This window comes from Trichoderma reesei (assembly GCF_000167675.1).
Source record: "Trichoderma reesei QM6a unplaced genomic scaffold TRIREscaffold_19, whole genome shotgun sequence".
Classification (NCBI taxonomy): domain Eukaryota; kingdom Fungi; phylum Ascomycota; class Sordariomycetes; order Hypocreales; family Hypocreaceae; genus Trichoderma; species Trichoderma reesei.
This window is the reverse complement of record NW_006711166.1, coordinates 433,262-447,612: the sequence shown is the minus strand read 5'-3', so window position 1 is coordinate 447,612 and position 14,351 is coordinate 433,262. Positions and strand designations below refer to the sequence as shown.

Sequence of the window (14,351 nt, the reverse complement as noted above, 5' to 3'; positions counted from 1 at the left end):
TCCTCCAGCCTCACGCTCAGCCTCAGCCCTCTGACCTCTTGCGACGCGTCGCCGTTTCCCTGCCGCCTACCGCACGCACGCGATAAAACCTCCAGGTCATTCCATCACCCTGCACGACTTGGATCCTCTGCGATCGCTCGACTCGGTAGTGCAACCTTGAAGCCAAAGCCAAACCCGACTATCAACCCTTGACAATGCCTCTCTGCGGCGGCTCCAAGACGGTGCAGCGCAAGCTGGTTCTTCTGTGCGTTGGACGACCCGCGACTCCCAGCAGGCTCTGCAATCCAATTCATTTCCTCGAAGCAGCTAACCGGTGTTTTATCTGACGATAGGGGCGATGGTGCCAGCGGAAAGACGTCGCTGCTCAACGTCTTCACAAGAGGGTTCGTCATCCCCTCACCCGCGCCCAGCCTTGCATTTCGGCTTCGCTTCCTTGTCGGCACCTCTCGTTTACGCCCGGATTGCCATCAATCGCAGCCATGACATGACAATCGAGCTCTGACACCTTGCCCAACAGTTACTTTCCCACCGTCTACGAACCTACCGTCTTTGAAAATTACGTCCACGGTACGCTGCCATCCATTGCTGCTCCGCCTACGATTGAAGAGGGATGAAGGAGGGATAGCGACACAAATGGGATACGAAGCTGACCAATCAATTGCGCAGACATCTTTGTCGACAACGTCCACATCGAGCTCTCCCTCTGGGATACGGCGGGACAGGAGGAATTCGATCGGCTGCGATCGCTCTCCTACGGTACGACCACCAACCTCTAGCGCTCAAACACCACCCCACATTCCTCTTCAGCTGCTGACGTTGCATGCCCACGCACAGATGACACCGATTTGATCGTGCTCTGTTACTCGGTCGATAGCAAAGACTCGCTAGAAAACGTCGAATCCAAATGGGTCGGAGAGATTGCCGACAACTGCCCCGGCGTCAAGCTGGTCCTCGTCGCCCTCAAGTGCGACCTGCGCCAGCAAGAGGACGACGAGCCCGAGGACCAGGCAGCGGCCGACGGCAACGCACAGCGCGAGAAACCGCCCACGATTTCCTACGACGAGGGCCTTGAGGTCGCCAAGCGGATAGGCGCCTCGCGCTACCTGGAGTGCTCGGCGATGAAGAACCGCGGCGTCAACGAGGCCTTTACCGAGGCGGCCCGCGTAGCGCTAAGCGTCAAGAAGGAGAGGGAAGACAACAAGTGCACAATCATGTAAACGCCTTGTTGTCACTTTTGTTTCCCCCCCCGGGTTCGGTCCGGGTTCTCTTCTTGATACCCCTACGATGTGCCCTTGCAGACAGCTGCCGAACGCTGCGTCCGATACGGAGGCCATCGTTTTACAAGCAACGACGCCTTCCTTTTGAAACCTTTCTTCTTTCAACCGTCTCTTGCTTCCAACATTCCTTCTTCCCTTTTCCTATTTGTTTGTCTTTGCCGACTACACTATTACCTGGTCCATTTACCATGGACTTTTCTCCGTACATATTTTCGATTGCGGCAATGACTGATTTGCGGGTTTCTATTTTTTTGTTTTAATTTCCCGGAACGGAGTGAAGGAGCTGAGAAAATTTGGAAGGGGAATTATTCGATACACAGCGCGCTCATAGAGCGTATTCCTGACGCGAACTAGACTCTTCACGTCGCCTTTTCTCTCTTAATCTGTCGTCTTTTCGTTGGTTCTTCCCGTTACAATAGCTCTATACACTACAGGGGAGGGGCTTTGCTTGTGTCTTAGACCAGGATCGAATGCTAACGTTTCGTTTGTTCAACTGGGTGTGTGACGTATCATCTATAAGGCACGACTTGGTAGGTAGCTTGTCGAGACATGACGCCGTCAACGTGAATGAGTGGAAGGACAATGCACCGAGCGCCAGGTCCCAGCGTGTCACACACACACACCCACGCATGAAGGGTCTCAAGGAAATAATGTATGTCCTTGTTCTAGTCTATTCTTAGCAAACATCTCGATACAAGTTGCCAGCTGCGATCCTCAACCCTTGCCCGGTCTGCTCATTAGCCCGTCGCAAACCAGGTCGTGATGCCATCTAGTCCAAGGCCTCTGCGCTCAGCCGCACGCAAGCCCAACAATGCATAAATTAAGCCTTTCATCACCGTCTGCACGTCCATCGTCATGCGCGGTCTGTGATTGGTGCTCGTCTCGTTGGCAGGACGATTGTTTGCTGCGTGTGTGAGATGGCTACACCAGGATTTGACGTCACAGCGTGGCGATGGTGGGATGATCGCTCAAGGAATTGAGCAAACAGGTTTGGCGCTGGGACAGAGCGCACCCAAGGCAACTTCGTCATCAAGGAAAATGCAAAGGAACAGAATAGAGATAAAAAGAGGTGAAGGATACAGAACCTTTTTCGGATGATTCAGATTCAAGTACATCATTGCACAAGGACAACGAACACACAGAAACTTATATCTGTCTCACACACACTTACACGCGTGCCTCACACCACATATCGCCACTTATTCCACAACTACATCTTCACTTATAAGACACTTATCAAATAACACAAACCACCACCATGCCCTTCTTCAGCCGCAGAGAGCCCTCCCCCGAACCCGTCTACCACCCCGAACCCGCCGCCGAGCCCCCGTCCCGCAAGCACAGCCTCTTCCACCGCAACCGGGACCGCGACGTCTCCCCCCTGTCGTCCCAGCGCGCCGGCTCCGTGGCCAGCTCCTCGGGCGGCAACCCGGGCGCCGTCAACAAGCGGGACTCGGGCGGCCTGTTCCGGCACAGCACCGACAGCTCCGGGGGCAGCAGCAGCGGACGCCGGCGCGGGCTGTTTGGCGGCGGACACCGGGACAGCGCCGGCTTTGGCGGCATCGGCAGCGGGGCGCTGGACCCGAGCATCGTGCAGGCGAGGGAGCATGTGATGCAGGCGGAGGCGGCCGAGGTCGAGGCCGATCGGGCGCTGGGCGAGGCGCGGATGAGGGTGAGGGCCGCCAAGGACCACGTTTGGAGGCTCGAGCAGGAGGCCAAGGAGGAGGCGAGGCGGGCCAAGCTGAAGCAGGAGCAGGCTCGGGAGGTGTCGAAGCGTGGAAAGGGACTTGGACGTGAGTATTCCTGACGACTTACTTGTTAGTGCTTGTGTGATACGGTTGGCTGACATGGAGTGTATCTAGGCCACGGCTTGTAAGGGCTGACTACCTTACCTACCTACCTACATACTATCGATGATACATACCTACCGACCTTGTCATGATATAAGCAATACCCCTTGAGTTCAGGTTGGCTATACGAGGGATGAGTGTACGATGAAGGATTGAGATGACTTTATGATGCGCTGTGTTTTGGTGGCTTCACAAGACTGTCCTGTACTGTTATTACTGTAATATTAGCTATACGACGTAAAGCCTTTCCTTTGTTTAAAAAGAATTTCTTTTAATCAACATAAGATCATGTAACATTTGCTACTGGTGATAAACCGCGACCCGTTACAGGTAAGGTACATATCTTGAGTGCAGTTAAGAGTACAAAAGTACATTGTTTCGTCGCAGCCGACAGATCAGTGGACACAAATGACGCAACAGCAATCAGGCTCCTGATGCCCATCTTACTGTAATAATCTCCTTCACCTTCAGACCTGCTCATCTTCATCTGCACCACACAGTTGATTTCCGCGCAATTGATGGCATTTCTCGCAGCTGGCTGCACGCACTCAATCACTCACCCATCAAAAGCTTAATGGCGTCAGTGCGCGATCCCGCCAAAGAGGGTCTCCTGCACGAGGATGAGGCCACCTCCGACGACGACCTCGACCTGGACGAGTTGAACCCGGCAGGCAAGCATGGCGATGCCTTCACCTCATCATCAAGAGACCGAGACTCTTCACCATTGGACCGCTCCAAAAAGCGAGGCCTCCCCGGTCGCCTGTCATGGATGCTGCCTCGCCGGATGCGCAAGAGCAGGTGCTGCATCGCCGTCCTCGCAGTCATCGCCATCATCGTCATGCTGCTCGCTGCCGCCGGCGCCTTCGGATACAAGAAGCTCAAGATCACGCCCCTCGACGGAAAGTCTCCGCCGTGGTATCCAACTCCAAAGGGCGGCTCCGTTCGCCAATGGGCCGACAGCTACCAAAAGGCTGCCGAGATGGTGGCCAGGATGACGCTCCCTGAAAAGGTCAACATCACCACCGGCACGGGATGGAGCATGGGGCTCGCGGTGGGAAACACGGCCCCGGCGCTGCTCGTGGGCTTCCCGGCGCTGGCGCTGCAGGACGGGCCGCTGGGCATTCGCTTCGCCGACAACGCGACGGCCCTGCCAGCGGGCGTGACGGTGGGAGCGACGTGGAACAGGCACTTAATGTACGAGCACGGCAGGGTCCACGCGCTCGAGGCCCGCGGCAAGGGCATCAACGCCCTCCTGGGGCCTTGCGTTGGGCCCCTCGGCAGGATGCCCGCTGGCGGGCGCAACTGGGAGGGCTTTGGCGCGGATCCGTACCTCCAGGGCGTGGCGGGCTATGAGACGATCAAGGGCATCCAGGACCAGGGCGTCATGGCGACCATCAAGCACTTTGTCGCCAACGAGCAGGAGCACTTCCGTCAGGCCTGGGAATGGGTGCTGCCAAACGCGCTCTCGTCCAACATTGACGACCGCACCATGCACGAGATCTACGCCTGGCCGTTTGGCGATGCCGTCAAGGCCGGAGTGGCCAGCGTCATGTGCTCCTACAACATGGTGAATAACTCGTACGCCTGTGGAAACTCCAAGCTGCTCAATGGCATCCTCAAGGACGAGCTGGGCTTCCAGGGCTTCGTCATGTCCGACTGGCTGGCGCAGCGATCCGGTGTCGGCAGTGCACTGGCTGGCCTGGACATGAGCATGCCGGGTGATGGCTTGCGCTGGCAGGATGGCAACTCCCTCTGGGGCCCCAATCTGTCGCGCGCCGTCTTGAATGGCTCGTTGCCGCTGGAGAGGCTCAACGACATGGTTGTTCGTATTGTTGCTGCGTGGTACCAGCTCGGTCAAGACGACGAGAAGCTGTTTGATAGGAAGGGCCCCAACTTTTCATCCTGGACCAATGACAGAATGGGCGTAACGGCCCCAGCCAGCTCGTCTCCTCAGGAAAAGGTTGTCGTCAACCAGTTTGTCAATGTTCAAGCCAACCACTCCATCTTGGCTCGTCAGATCGCTGCGGAGGGAACCGTTCTCCTCAAAAACGAAGGAGTCCTTCCCCTGAGCGTCGACGGCCTTCTGGGCGGCGGCGGCGGCTCAAACTCAACCAAGCGAGAGGGCCAAGTGCGAATCGGCATCTTTGGAGAAGACGCTGGTCCCGGAAAAGGCCCCAACTACTGCGAGGACCGATCGTGCAACCAGGGGACCTTGGCATCTGGCTGGGGAAGCGGCGCTGTTGAGTTTCCTTACCTGGTATCGCCCATCGAAGCATTGCGAAAGAAGTTTAACAAGGACAAGGTCAAGCTCACTGAGCATCTGAAGAACGACGAGCTGGACACAGGCGTCATCAAGAGTCAGGACATCTGCATGGTCTTTATCAACTCGGACTCGGGAGAGGGTTATCGCGCTTGGGAGGGAGTCCGCGGTGATCGCAACGACCTCAAGCCGCAAAAGGGAGGCGTTGGCCTGGTGACCCACGTCGGGCTCAACTGTGGCAACGGTTCAGGGACGACCATTGTAGTTTTACACTCCGTCGGACCTGTGGTCGTGGACCCATGGATCGATATGCCCGGCATCAAGGCGCTGATATCCGCCAATTTGCCTGGGCAGGAGAGTGGAAACGCGCTCGCGAGCATCCTCTTTGGGGAGGAAAACCCCAGTGGCAAGTTGCCGTATACCGTTGGAAAGTCCCTTAGCGACTACGGGCCGGGTGGCCAGGTTATGTATCTGCCCAACGGGGCCGTCCCTCAGCAAGACTTTAGCGAGGGCCTCTACATCGATTACCGGCATTTCGACAAGTTCAACATCGAGCCGCGTTACGAGTTTGGGTTCGGGCTCTCATACACCAACTTTGACTACAAGAACCTCAAGATCACGGAGACTAAGCCGAGATCGCCGCTGCCGGATGAGCGGCCTGCTGCGGAAGTTGAGCCCCCGAGCTTTGACACCACTATCCCCCAAGCCGAAGAGGCATTATTCCCATCAGGAATTCGCAGGCTCAAGAAATACGTGTATCCGTATATCGAGTCTGTCAAGGACATCAAAGAAGGTCAATACTCTTATCCCGACGGCTATGACAAAGAGCAACCGCTATCCGGCGCAGGCGGAGGCGAAGGCGGCAACCCCTCGCTCTGGGATTCCCACGTAATCGTATCCGTGGAGGTGACCAACACGGGCAAGCTCGGCGGAAAGGCTGTACCCCAGCTGTACCTCTCCTATCCCGCCTCAGAGACGGTCGACTTCCCGGTCCGGGTCCTGCGCGGATTCGACAAGGTGTATATCGGAAAGGGGGAGACGAAGACGGTGGAGTTTTCGCTCACGAGGAGAGACTTGAGCTACTGGGACGTGGAGAGGCAGAACTGGGTGATTCCGGAGGGAGAGTATACATTTGCTGTTGGTGAGAGCTCGAGAGATTTACGAGTTTCGGGGACGTGGTGATTGCACAGCATTTGAACAAAGACAGTGCGATGAGTCTTTGTACACAACGAGACTATGAGGTATCATAGATGGATATAATGACAAATAGTTACTGCCACATATACACGATCTGTTTTTTCCAGCTCAAGAATGAAGCACCTCAAATCGACGTATAAGCATTCAACGCCAACTGCCCTCCCAGATGCGCATACAGCACATTCTCCCCCTCAATCTCGCCCCCCTTTATCAACCCCATCATCCCTGCCAGACTCTTGCCCTCATACACGGGATCTGTGATGAACGCCTCCGTCCTCGCTCCAAATTTGATAGCCTCCACCGTCGTCTCGTCCGGAAGGCCGTATATCCCCGCATTGAACCTCTCATCCAGCTCGACGTCTTCCTCCGTAACATCCCCTTCCTCAAGCCCAATCTTCTCCGCAGTGAATTTCGCAATGCGCAGAACCTGAGAGAGCGTCTCCTTTGGTTTCCCCGAAGCATCAATCCCAATGATTCTTCTTTTCGGTGACCCGAGTTTCTGGGCAAGTTTGAACCCGGCAATCATTCCCGCAAACGTCGATCCCGTAACAGCACAAACAACAATCGTATCGAAAAACACGCCCATGTCCTTCTCCTGCGCCTCCACCTCAAACGCCCATCTCGCGAACCCCAACCCCCCGAGCGGATGATCCGATGCCCCGGCGGGTATGTAATAGGGCTTCTTCCCTTTACTTTCCAGTTCTGCTTTGAGCTTTGCGAGAGTGGGTTTGTGTTCGATGCCGAATGACGGGACGGCGGGCTCGACGCGGACGTCGCCGCCCATGAGGCGGGATAACTGGATGTTGCCTACTTTTTCGTAGTTTGGGTCCATTGAGTAAGAGGGGTTAGTAGAGGAAGAAGAAGGGACCCAGTGCTCTTGGACGGTGGCGGCAGCGAGGCCGAGGGCTGCGGCGACGGCGGTGACGGCGCGAGTGTGGTTTGACTGGATGCCGCCGATGGAGACGAGGGTATCGCTTCCTTGGGCGAGAGCATCTGCGGCGAGGTACCTAAATCACGATTCAGCAGCAACTCTCAGTATGAGGTATCTCTCTCTCTCTATCTCGCTCTCTCTTTCTCTCTCTCTGTATTGAGATAAGAAAAGAAGGGAGGGAGGGAGGGAGGGAGGATACATACTCTAGCTTGCGGACTTTGTTGCCTCCAAAGGCGAGGCCCGAGTTGCAGTCGTCGCGCTTGGCGTAGACGTTGACTTTGCCGCCGAGGGCCCCGGAGATGCGAGGGAGATGCTGGATGGGGGAGGGGCCGAAGAGGAGTGGTTTGCGGGGGATGTCTGCAAAGGGCGAGGGGAGGTTGATGTCAAGAGTGGCCATTGTGATATTTTTGTGTGCTTGTGTCAGTCTTCGTCTGTATAAGTTTACATGTGGTGTGAGGACTTGAGTGTGGTGGTCAAGGAGGGCATGATGCTGGATATATATCTGTCGAGAGTCAAAGTCCTGAATGTCCTGACCTCGGTTATCAAGCCTCTGGAACACCGGTCTCGGATCCTCAACATGAGATACATCCATCGATAGATCGTCTACGCATCTTGCAAAGTAGGCACATTCACGGGACAAATGCCAAGCTGCGTCACACCACATGCAGCCAAGAATGTAGCTCCCCGCCTGGAACCGTCCATCTTGCTTCATGATTGGCAGGGCTACCAGTTCCAGAGATTCTGAAGATCATCCAAGCCATCCTTTCAAGGGCGCAATCGCTGCTGACTTGGAGCATATTCTGGGGATAGTGCATGTGGTGTTGTGGTTGGAGGGCGCGGCGGTTGTTGGAGGGCGTAGTGCGGATAGGGGCGGCTTGTGATGGGTTGAGGGGAGATAAGGATGACAAAGGGCGGATCAAGATACTATATCAACATTGGGTAGAGGAGATTTGTCGATAACAATTGGTTTAATCGATGGTAATGATGAATCCCTCGACCGTATAGAGGCAATGGGGAGAACAAGCACGCAGGCAGTTGTATACCTAAGCCAATGCAGAGTGCGCAGATACTACATGCAAGGTACCTAGGTACTTACTTGACAATACTCCTACAGAGCTCCAGCTTTTCAGTCGGGCTTACCATGACCTCCTATTGCTGACGACTTAGGTATAGAGACCGCCCAATCGTGAATCTATAATCATTTCTGGTCACTCTCTTCATCACAGCAGCATCATAGATGCCTTACCTTGCAATGCATAATAGCACGTTCTTGGCCCTTGAACTCGCTTTTACCCCTCCACGACCGACACCAGCATCCAGCAGCACTCTCGGCATCACGAGCTTACTTAATCCTCCAGTTCCCTTTACGAATCCTTCTCTCCGACACCTTGACTCAGTTACTAAAGTAGGGATAGGAGCCAATCACGCCTTGTCTATTAATCTTGACCACTTACTCCTCTTACACACCTTGAAGCTGCTCTGAAGCAAGAATAGCGTCAGACCCGCCCCCCCAATCGGTCCGTGCCGCTGACCGGCACCAACGAGAGGAATCGCAGCCAACGATGGAGAGTCTCCCCAGCTTACTCTGAGCTTTGCGTGTCTTGCAAAGAGAGAATCAAAATCTTCTAGAATCCTTCCAATTCTATGATTGAATTCGAAAAGGATGAGATGTTCGAGACGGTAAACGAGTCTTCATGTCGCTAAAGCCCCGTCGCTTACTAGGTACTTCTACAATGCCGGGCCATGACCTTGACCTCACCGTGTTCCTGGAGCTATTACCAGGTACAGATACTTGAAGCTGCAGGTCCCCACCTGCAACCTCTCCTGCAAAAAAAGCTTGTCGAATCCTGACGTCTTCCACTTCTGATCCTGCAAACCTTTTTGTCCTGCTCCTCCTCCGGCCTCTCCAGCGCCTTCGGTCTGCCACCATCCCACTCGCATCGTGCTGAAGAATCGCCGCCCATCTTTGCACTTCTTCTCTTCATCAACCATCGCTTCTCCAGCATGATCTTGTGGCGGCAGATTGTCGCGCAGGTTCTGGCTCACACGCCCGCCGTCTGACGAACCCGCAAGCTCATCGCAAACGAACAACAGCTGATATCCGGGGCATTCGACGCCTCTCACACGCCGGCACGCTTGAAGCGGAAGCCGCAAGAGCAAGAGCAAGAGCAATAGGAGGCGACTGGATAGGCGACTGAATCAATCGCCCGGAAAACAGCCATGACGCGCCCAGTCAACGCTCGCCCCGGGCCGGGCATCACGTCTCGCTACCGCCCGTCCCGGTCGTCGGGCTCGTTCCACGCCGGCTCGCCCATCCCCAACATCACGTCGCTGCGCCGCCCGTCGATTCCGAAATACCAGACCTTTCCGACGCCTCCGCCCAAGCCCCCGGGCTCGTCCTCGGACGCCGACAGCGACCGCTTCCCCTCCGCCATCGGCTCCGATGCCTCGTCCGTCTCCTCGTCCCACGACCACGACGAGACGCCGCTGCCCGTGCGCCAGCTGCTGCTGCTGGCCTTTCTCTCGCTCGCCGAACAGACCGCCCTCAACTCCATCGGCCCATATCTGCCTCAGATGGTGGCGTCCATGCCCGGCATCCCCCCGGAAAAGAGCGGTCTCTACGTCGGCCTGCTGGCCAGCGTCTTCGCCCTGGCCCAGCTGTCCACCAACTTCCTCTGGGGCTACGCGTCGGATGTGGTTGGCCGGAAGCCGGTGCTGCTGGCCGGCACCTTTTCGCTCATGGGCTGCTTCGCTGCCTTTGGCTTCTGCAAGCAGTACTGGCAGATGGTCCTGGTCCACGCCGCCATGGGGCTGCTCAACGGCAATGCCGCCTGCGTGCCCAGCATCCTGGGCGAGATCACGGACCGGTCGAACCAGAGCAGGGCCTTTACCTACCTACCCATCATCTACTCTTTGGGAGGCCTGACTGGCCCTGCGCTGGGAGGGATCTTGGTCGGGCGCATGGGCACAGAATTCCCCTACCTCGGGCCAAACGTCCTAAGCGCCGCTGTTCTTGCGGCCGCCGTCATTGTGGTGGGCATCTGGTTCGAGGAGACGCTGGAGGACATTGACGATGACCCGTGGAAGCCGACGTGGGCTACGCGGCTCAAGAACTGCATCTCGGGCATCTTTAGTCGGACTCCGCGACGACAATCGTGGAGCTCGCGATGGCCCCGTCCTCGAACCACTGCTCAAACGCAGCCTCTGCTATCCCCCGTCTCTGATGACGCAGCCTCTGATGACAACGAAGCGATTACAGACGACGAGAGGGCAAAGCCGGCGGACGACAACCACAAGGAACACACCCCGTGGCGCGAGATTCTCAACTGCACGACGCTAATTCTGCTGGCTACCTACCTCTTCTTCCAGCTGGCCAACATTAGCTTCAACAGCCTGTACCCCATCTTCGCCGCCTCCCCGGCTCCTGCTGGCCGTGAACTGTCGCCCACAAAGATTGGCATCAGCTTGAGTTTTGCGGGACTCGTCACCATTCTGTTCCAGGCGTTTTTCTTTCAGCCGCTCAAGAGCCGGTTTGGAAACCTGGGCACGTATCGCTTTGCGCTATTTGGTCTGGCCGTCAGCATGATTGCCATGCCGTGGATTGGCTATGTCGACGATGAGCCTCTGTTTGGCCTAGGCACCGGATCAATGTGGCTGTTTATTGAGCTTGGGGCTGTGCTCATTCTCAAGACCATCTGCGCCGTGGGAGGGCTGTCATGCGTCATGCTACTGGTAAGTCGAAACATGAAGCAACAACTCGGTTTCTCGACTAACACATGTACTAGATCACCAATTCGGCACCTTCGCACGACAGTCTCGGGACTCTCAACGGCGTCGCCCAGACTCTGTCCGCGCTGGGCCGCAGCATCGGTCCTTTTGCCTCTGGCGGCCTGTTCACGGTGTCCATGGGAATCCGGCCCAAGGGCGAAGCTCTCGCATGGAGTCTGTTCGGCGGTTTGGCCTTGCTGGGCTGTATTGGGTCCTTCTTCATTCGAGGGAATGGCCTGGAGAGCGACGACTGGTACGGTGGAGAGGAAGAGGAGGATGATGGGGCGAATGGGGATGCGGATGTTGAACGACAACGAAATCTAAATCAATGACCTTGATGTGATTGGAGAGGATCTGAAGAATGATTTCATAGAGTTGGTCTAAGATTTACATAACAGATTAGACGATATACGACGGCTGTTTAGTTGGATATCACGCCGTGGGGACATTCATTGTTGATGTCTATTTTCAAATTGACTGGGTTTTCCACTCCGTCAGCATCAAGCCATGCTCTACCTACATGAAACCTCCACAACAAAACTTGTATCAACTGCAAGGTAAGGTAGGGATCAACACCCTTTACGCCACGGTAGGAAATTCCCACGAGAAACCCCCTGACGTCTCCTCGGCACTCTCTATTGACAGCCGTATGTGTTGCATTGCATTCTCTTTAGAGTGATGTTGTGAGATTTTAGGGTCAGCAGCATAGATAGTCAGGGCAAATTAAAAGCAGACATAGTACTGCAGATTCAAGGTCCTGATGATGCCGATGGTCCGACGGGGCAAGAGTTTGCGGGACATGGGATAGTAGTTGGAACACACATGACAAACGTCAAAGGCAGGAGATGTAAGTATGTAAGACGATTATGATTGTGCATTTTCTGATTCGCGGATAAATCTCCCGAGAGAGAAACGTCTGACGCCCTTGTTCGCGGATGGAAGCTCAGTTGAGAGCCCTTGTATTAGTAGTACCTTAATTAGCTGCTCCGGTTTGACAGGAGGTAAGACCCGAGATCCCGTTTGGCATATCCAATTCCCTTGGCACCGAGATGCGGCTGACAGCACCGAGATGCGCTTACAGGACCGACGAGCCGAGACAAGGCTGAGAGTGAGGCCCGGGGCCTGTTCCCCCTTTGTCAAATGACAACATACTGCCGGGCCCTCGAACATTGTGCTGATTGGCCGATGGACTTCAACCACACATCTCACCTCGTCTCGTAATACCCTTGCTGGATGTGTTCCTTGTTAATCGGCCTGTCTGAGGGGGGAAAACGTGATGGGAGGCTGCACGATGGAGGTGTTGGAGCCGGTATCCGAGAGCTCTAACCCGTGACAAGGACATGTCAGTCCGAGATGTTCCACGACATACAAGTGTGACGGCTATAACAACGGCAGCTCCGCGGCCATTATCTCTGCATCTCACAAGAGTCTGATGGTCACATACAGACCACACCAATAATACCCCGTCCAGACAGCCACAATGCCGCCGTACACAAGCCTCACCCTGCTAGCCCTCGGCCTGCTGTCCGGCCTCGCCTCGGCTTGGGACCAAGCGCCCGCCCTCGCCGGCAAAGGCGCCCCCGTTTCCGACGCGGACCGCCTCTACACGGGCGACCAGTCGTCCAACACAATCACCGTCATCAAGCCCGCCACGGGCGAGGTCCTCGGCACCATCAGCCTGGGCGACAGCCGCCTGAGCAACGACCTGAACCCGCAGTACGTCAAGGTCGTCAACTCGCACGGGCTGGGCTTCTCGCCCGACGGCAAGCTCATCGTGTCGCTGGCCGTCACGAGCAACACCGTCACCGTGTTCCGCACCGAGGACAACTCCGTCGTCTCGCAGACGTCTGTGGAGCGCAACGCGCACGAGGCCTTCTTCGAGCATGACAACCGCCACGTCTGGGTCGGCACGCGAGGCGTCGACCGGATCGACATTGTCGACGGGCTCGAGGGCGGCGTGGTCGGCTACGTGCCGTCGTACGGCGGGCCGAGCAAGGTCGTCTTCAGCCCGGACGGCAAGACGGCGTATGCCAACCACGTGCGCTCGCCGTCGCTGTCCGTCATCGACGTGGCCCAGCGGCGCGTCGTCGCCAACATCACCGGCCTGGGCGACGTCTTCTCGTCCGACATGATGATCTCGCCCGACGGCCAGCGGCTGTGGACGGCGCACAAGATGGTCGGCAAGGTGTCCGTCATTGACCTCGTCAAGCGCCGCGTCGTCGGCGTCATGGACACCGGGGCCGAGACCAACCACCCCAACTTTGCCGTCATCAACGGCACCATGCACGGCTTCGTCACGGTGGCCTCGACCAACCAGACGCTCATGTACGCGCAGCCCGACTCCAGCCGGATGCCCGTCCTGCTGGGCGCCATCCAGGCCAGCGGCGTCGAGCCTCACGGGCTGTGGCCCAGCGCGGACAACACGCGCCTGTACGTCGTCAACGAGCACTCGGACACGGTCGACTTCATCGACTTGACCGTCAGCCCACCAAAGGTCGTCAAGACCGTCAACGTCGGCCAGGAGGGCCAGGCCATCATCTACGTGTCCGGCGCCGTCTCGGCCGCCAGCAACGGCACGCAGAACCTCGGCAGGCAGGGCCTGTTTGACAAGCCGGCGCTCAACAAGATCCTCACCGAGGCTCAGCCTCAGTCCTCCAACAACAACTCCAAGGCCCCAGCCTCATGCCTCGTCACGGTGCGGCCGGAAGTTGGGCTGGACATGTTCCAGGTGATTGGGCGGAACCTCGCGTTCAACACGACTTACACGGTGTCGGCGACGGTAGCGGACAGGCTGATTTCGCTGGTGGACTTTAATGCCACGGCACCGATGGGCGACGGATGCGGGACCGCGCCGCAGGTGTTGTCGTTTTTCAAGTTTATCGGCGTCTATGAGCTGGATGATTTGGTGTTGACGTCGAAAGCTGATGCTTAGGATTGATGACTGAAGGGCTGTTTTTTTTTCTGTAAATTAGTACTGTGACTCATCTATGACACGGATTTTGTTGATTCTTCATCTTGACAGAGTTTCGATTTTTGAATGACAAACAACATGTCCAATATCTCTTCAA

General features: G+C 56.4%; 6 protein-coding genes across 6 annotated transcripts; 5 read left to right on the top strand and 1 right to left on the bottom strand.

The window, feature by feature from the left end:
• Positions 1 to 18: 18 nt before the first annotated feature.
• Positions 19 to 1,217, top strand: rho3 (small GTPase rho3; the record flags this gene model as incomplete). The annotated part of the gene is made up of 5 exons (XM_006967851.1): positions 19 to 244; positions 333 to 383; positions 518 to 567; positions 667 to 756; positions 835 to 1,217. The coding sequence occupies exons 1-5, from the start codon at positions 195 to 197 to the stop codon at positions 1,215 to 1,217; spliced, it is 624 nt and encodes a 207-aa protein (XP_006967913.1). The 5' UTR covers positions 19 to 194.
• A 1,318-nt stretch (positions 1,218 to 2,535) lies between these two features.
• TRIREDRAFT_66776 (uncharacterized protein) lies at positions 2,536 to 3,084 on the top strand (the record flags this gene model as incomplete). The annotated part of the gene is made up of 1 exon (XM_006967850.1): positions 2,536 to 3,084. The coding sequence occupies one exon, from the start codon at positions 2,536 to 2,538 to the stop codon at positions 3,082 to 3,084; it is 549 nt and encodes a 182-aa protein (XP_006967912.1).
• An 812-nt stretch (positions 3,085 to 3,896) lies between these two features.
• Positions 3,897 to 6,569, top strand: TRIREDRAFT_66832 (carbohydrate esterase family 4; the record flags this gene model as incomplete). Its single annotated transcript, XM_006967849.1, has 1 exon — positions 3,897 to 6,569. One exon carries the CDS (start codon positions 3,897 to 3,899, stop codon positions 6,567 to 6,569), a length of 2,673 nt encoding a protein of 890 aa, XP_006967911.1.
• A 139-nt stretch (positions 6,570 to 6,708) lies between these two features.
• TRIREDRAFT_5107 (uncharacterized protein) lies at positions 6,709 to 7,912 on the bottom strand (the record flags this gene model as incomplete). Its single annotated transcript, XM_006967702.1, has 2 exons — positions 6,709 to 7,591; positions 7,719 to 7,912. The coding sequence occupies 2 exons, from the start codon at positions 7,910 to 7,912 to the stop codon at positions 6,709 to 6,711; spliced, it is 1,077 nt and encodes a 358-aa protein (XP_006967764.1).
• A 1,886-nt stretch (positions 7,913 to 9,798) lies between these two features.
• Positions 9,799 to 11,552, top strand: TRIREDRAFT_37366 (uncharacterized protein; the record flags this gene model as incomplete). The annotated part of the gene is made up of 2 exons (XM_006967711.1): positions 9,799 to 11,247; positions 11,301 to 11,552. Coding segments are annotated over 2 exons (1,701 nt in total), but the record flags the coding sequence as incomplete, so codon positions are not given.
• A 1,211-nt stretch (positions 11,553 to 12,763) lies between these two features.
• Positions 12,764 to 14,307, top strand: TRIREDRAFT_123256 (uncharacterized protein; the record flags this gene model as incomplete). Its single annotated transcript, XM_006967848.1, has 1 exon — positions 12,764 to 14,307. One exon carries the CDS (start codon positions 12,764 to 12,766, stop codon positions 14,213 to 14,215), a length of 1,452 nt encoding a protein of 483 aa, XP_006967910.1. The 3' UTR covers positions 14,216 to 14,307.
• Between the last annotated feature and the right edge of the window lie 44 nt (positions 14,308 to 14,351).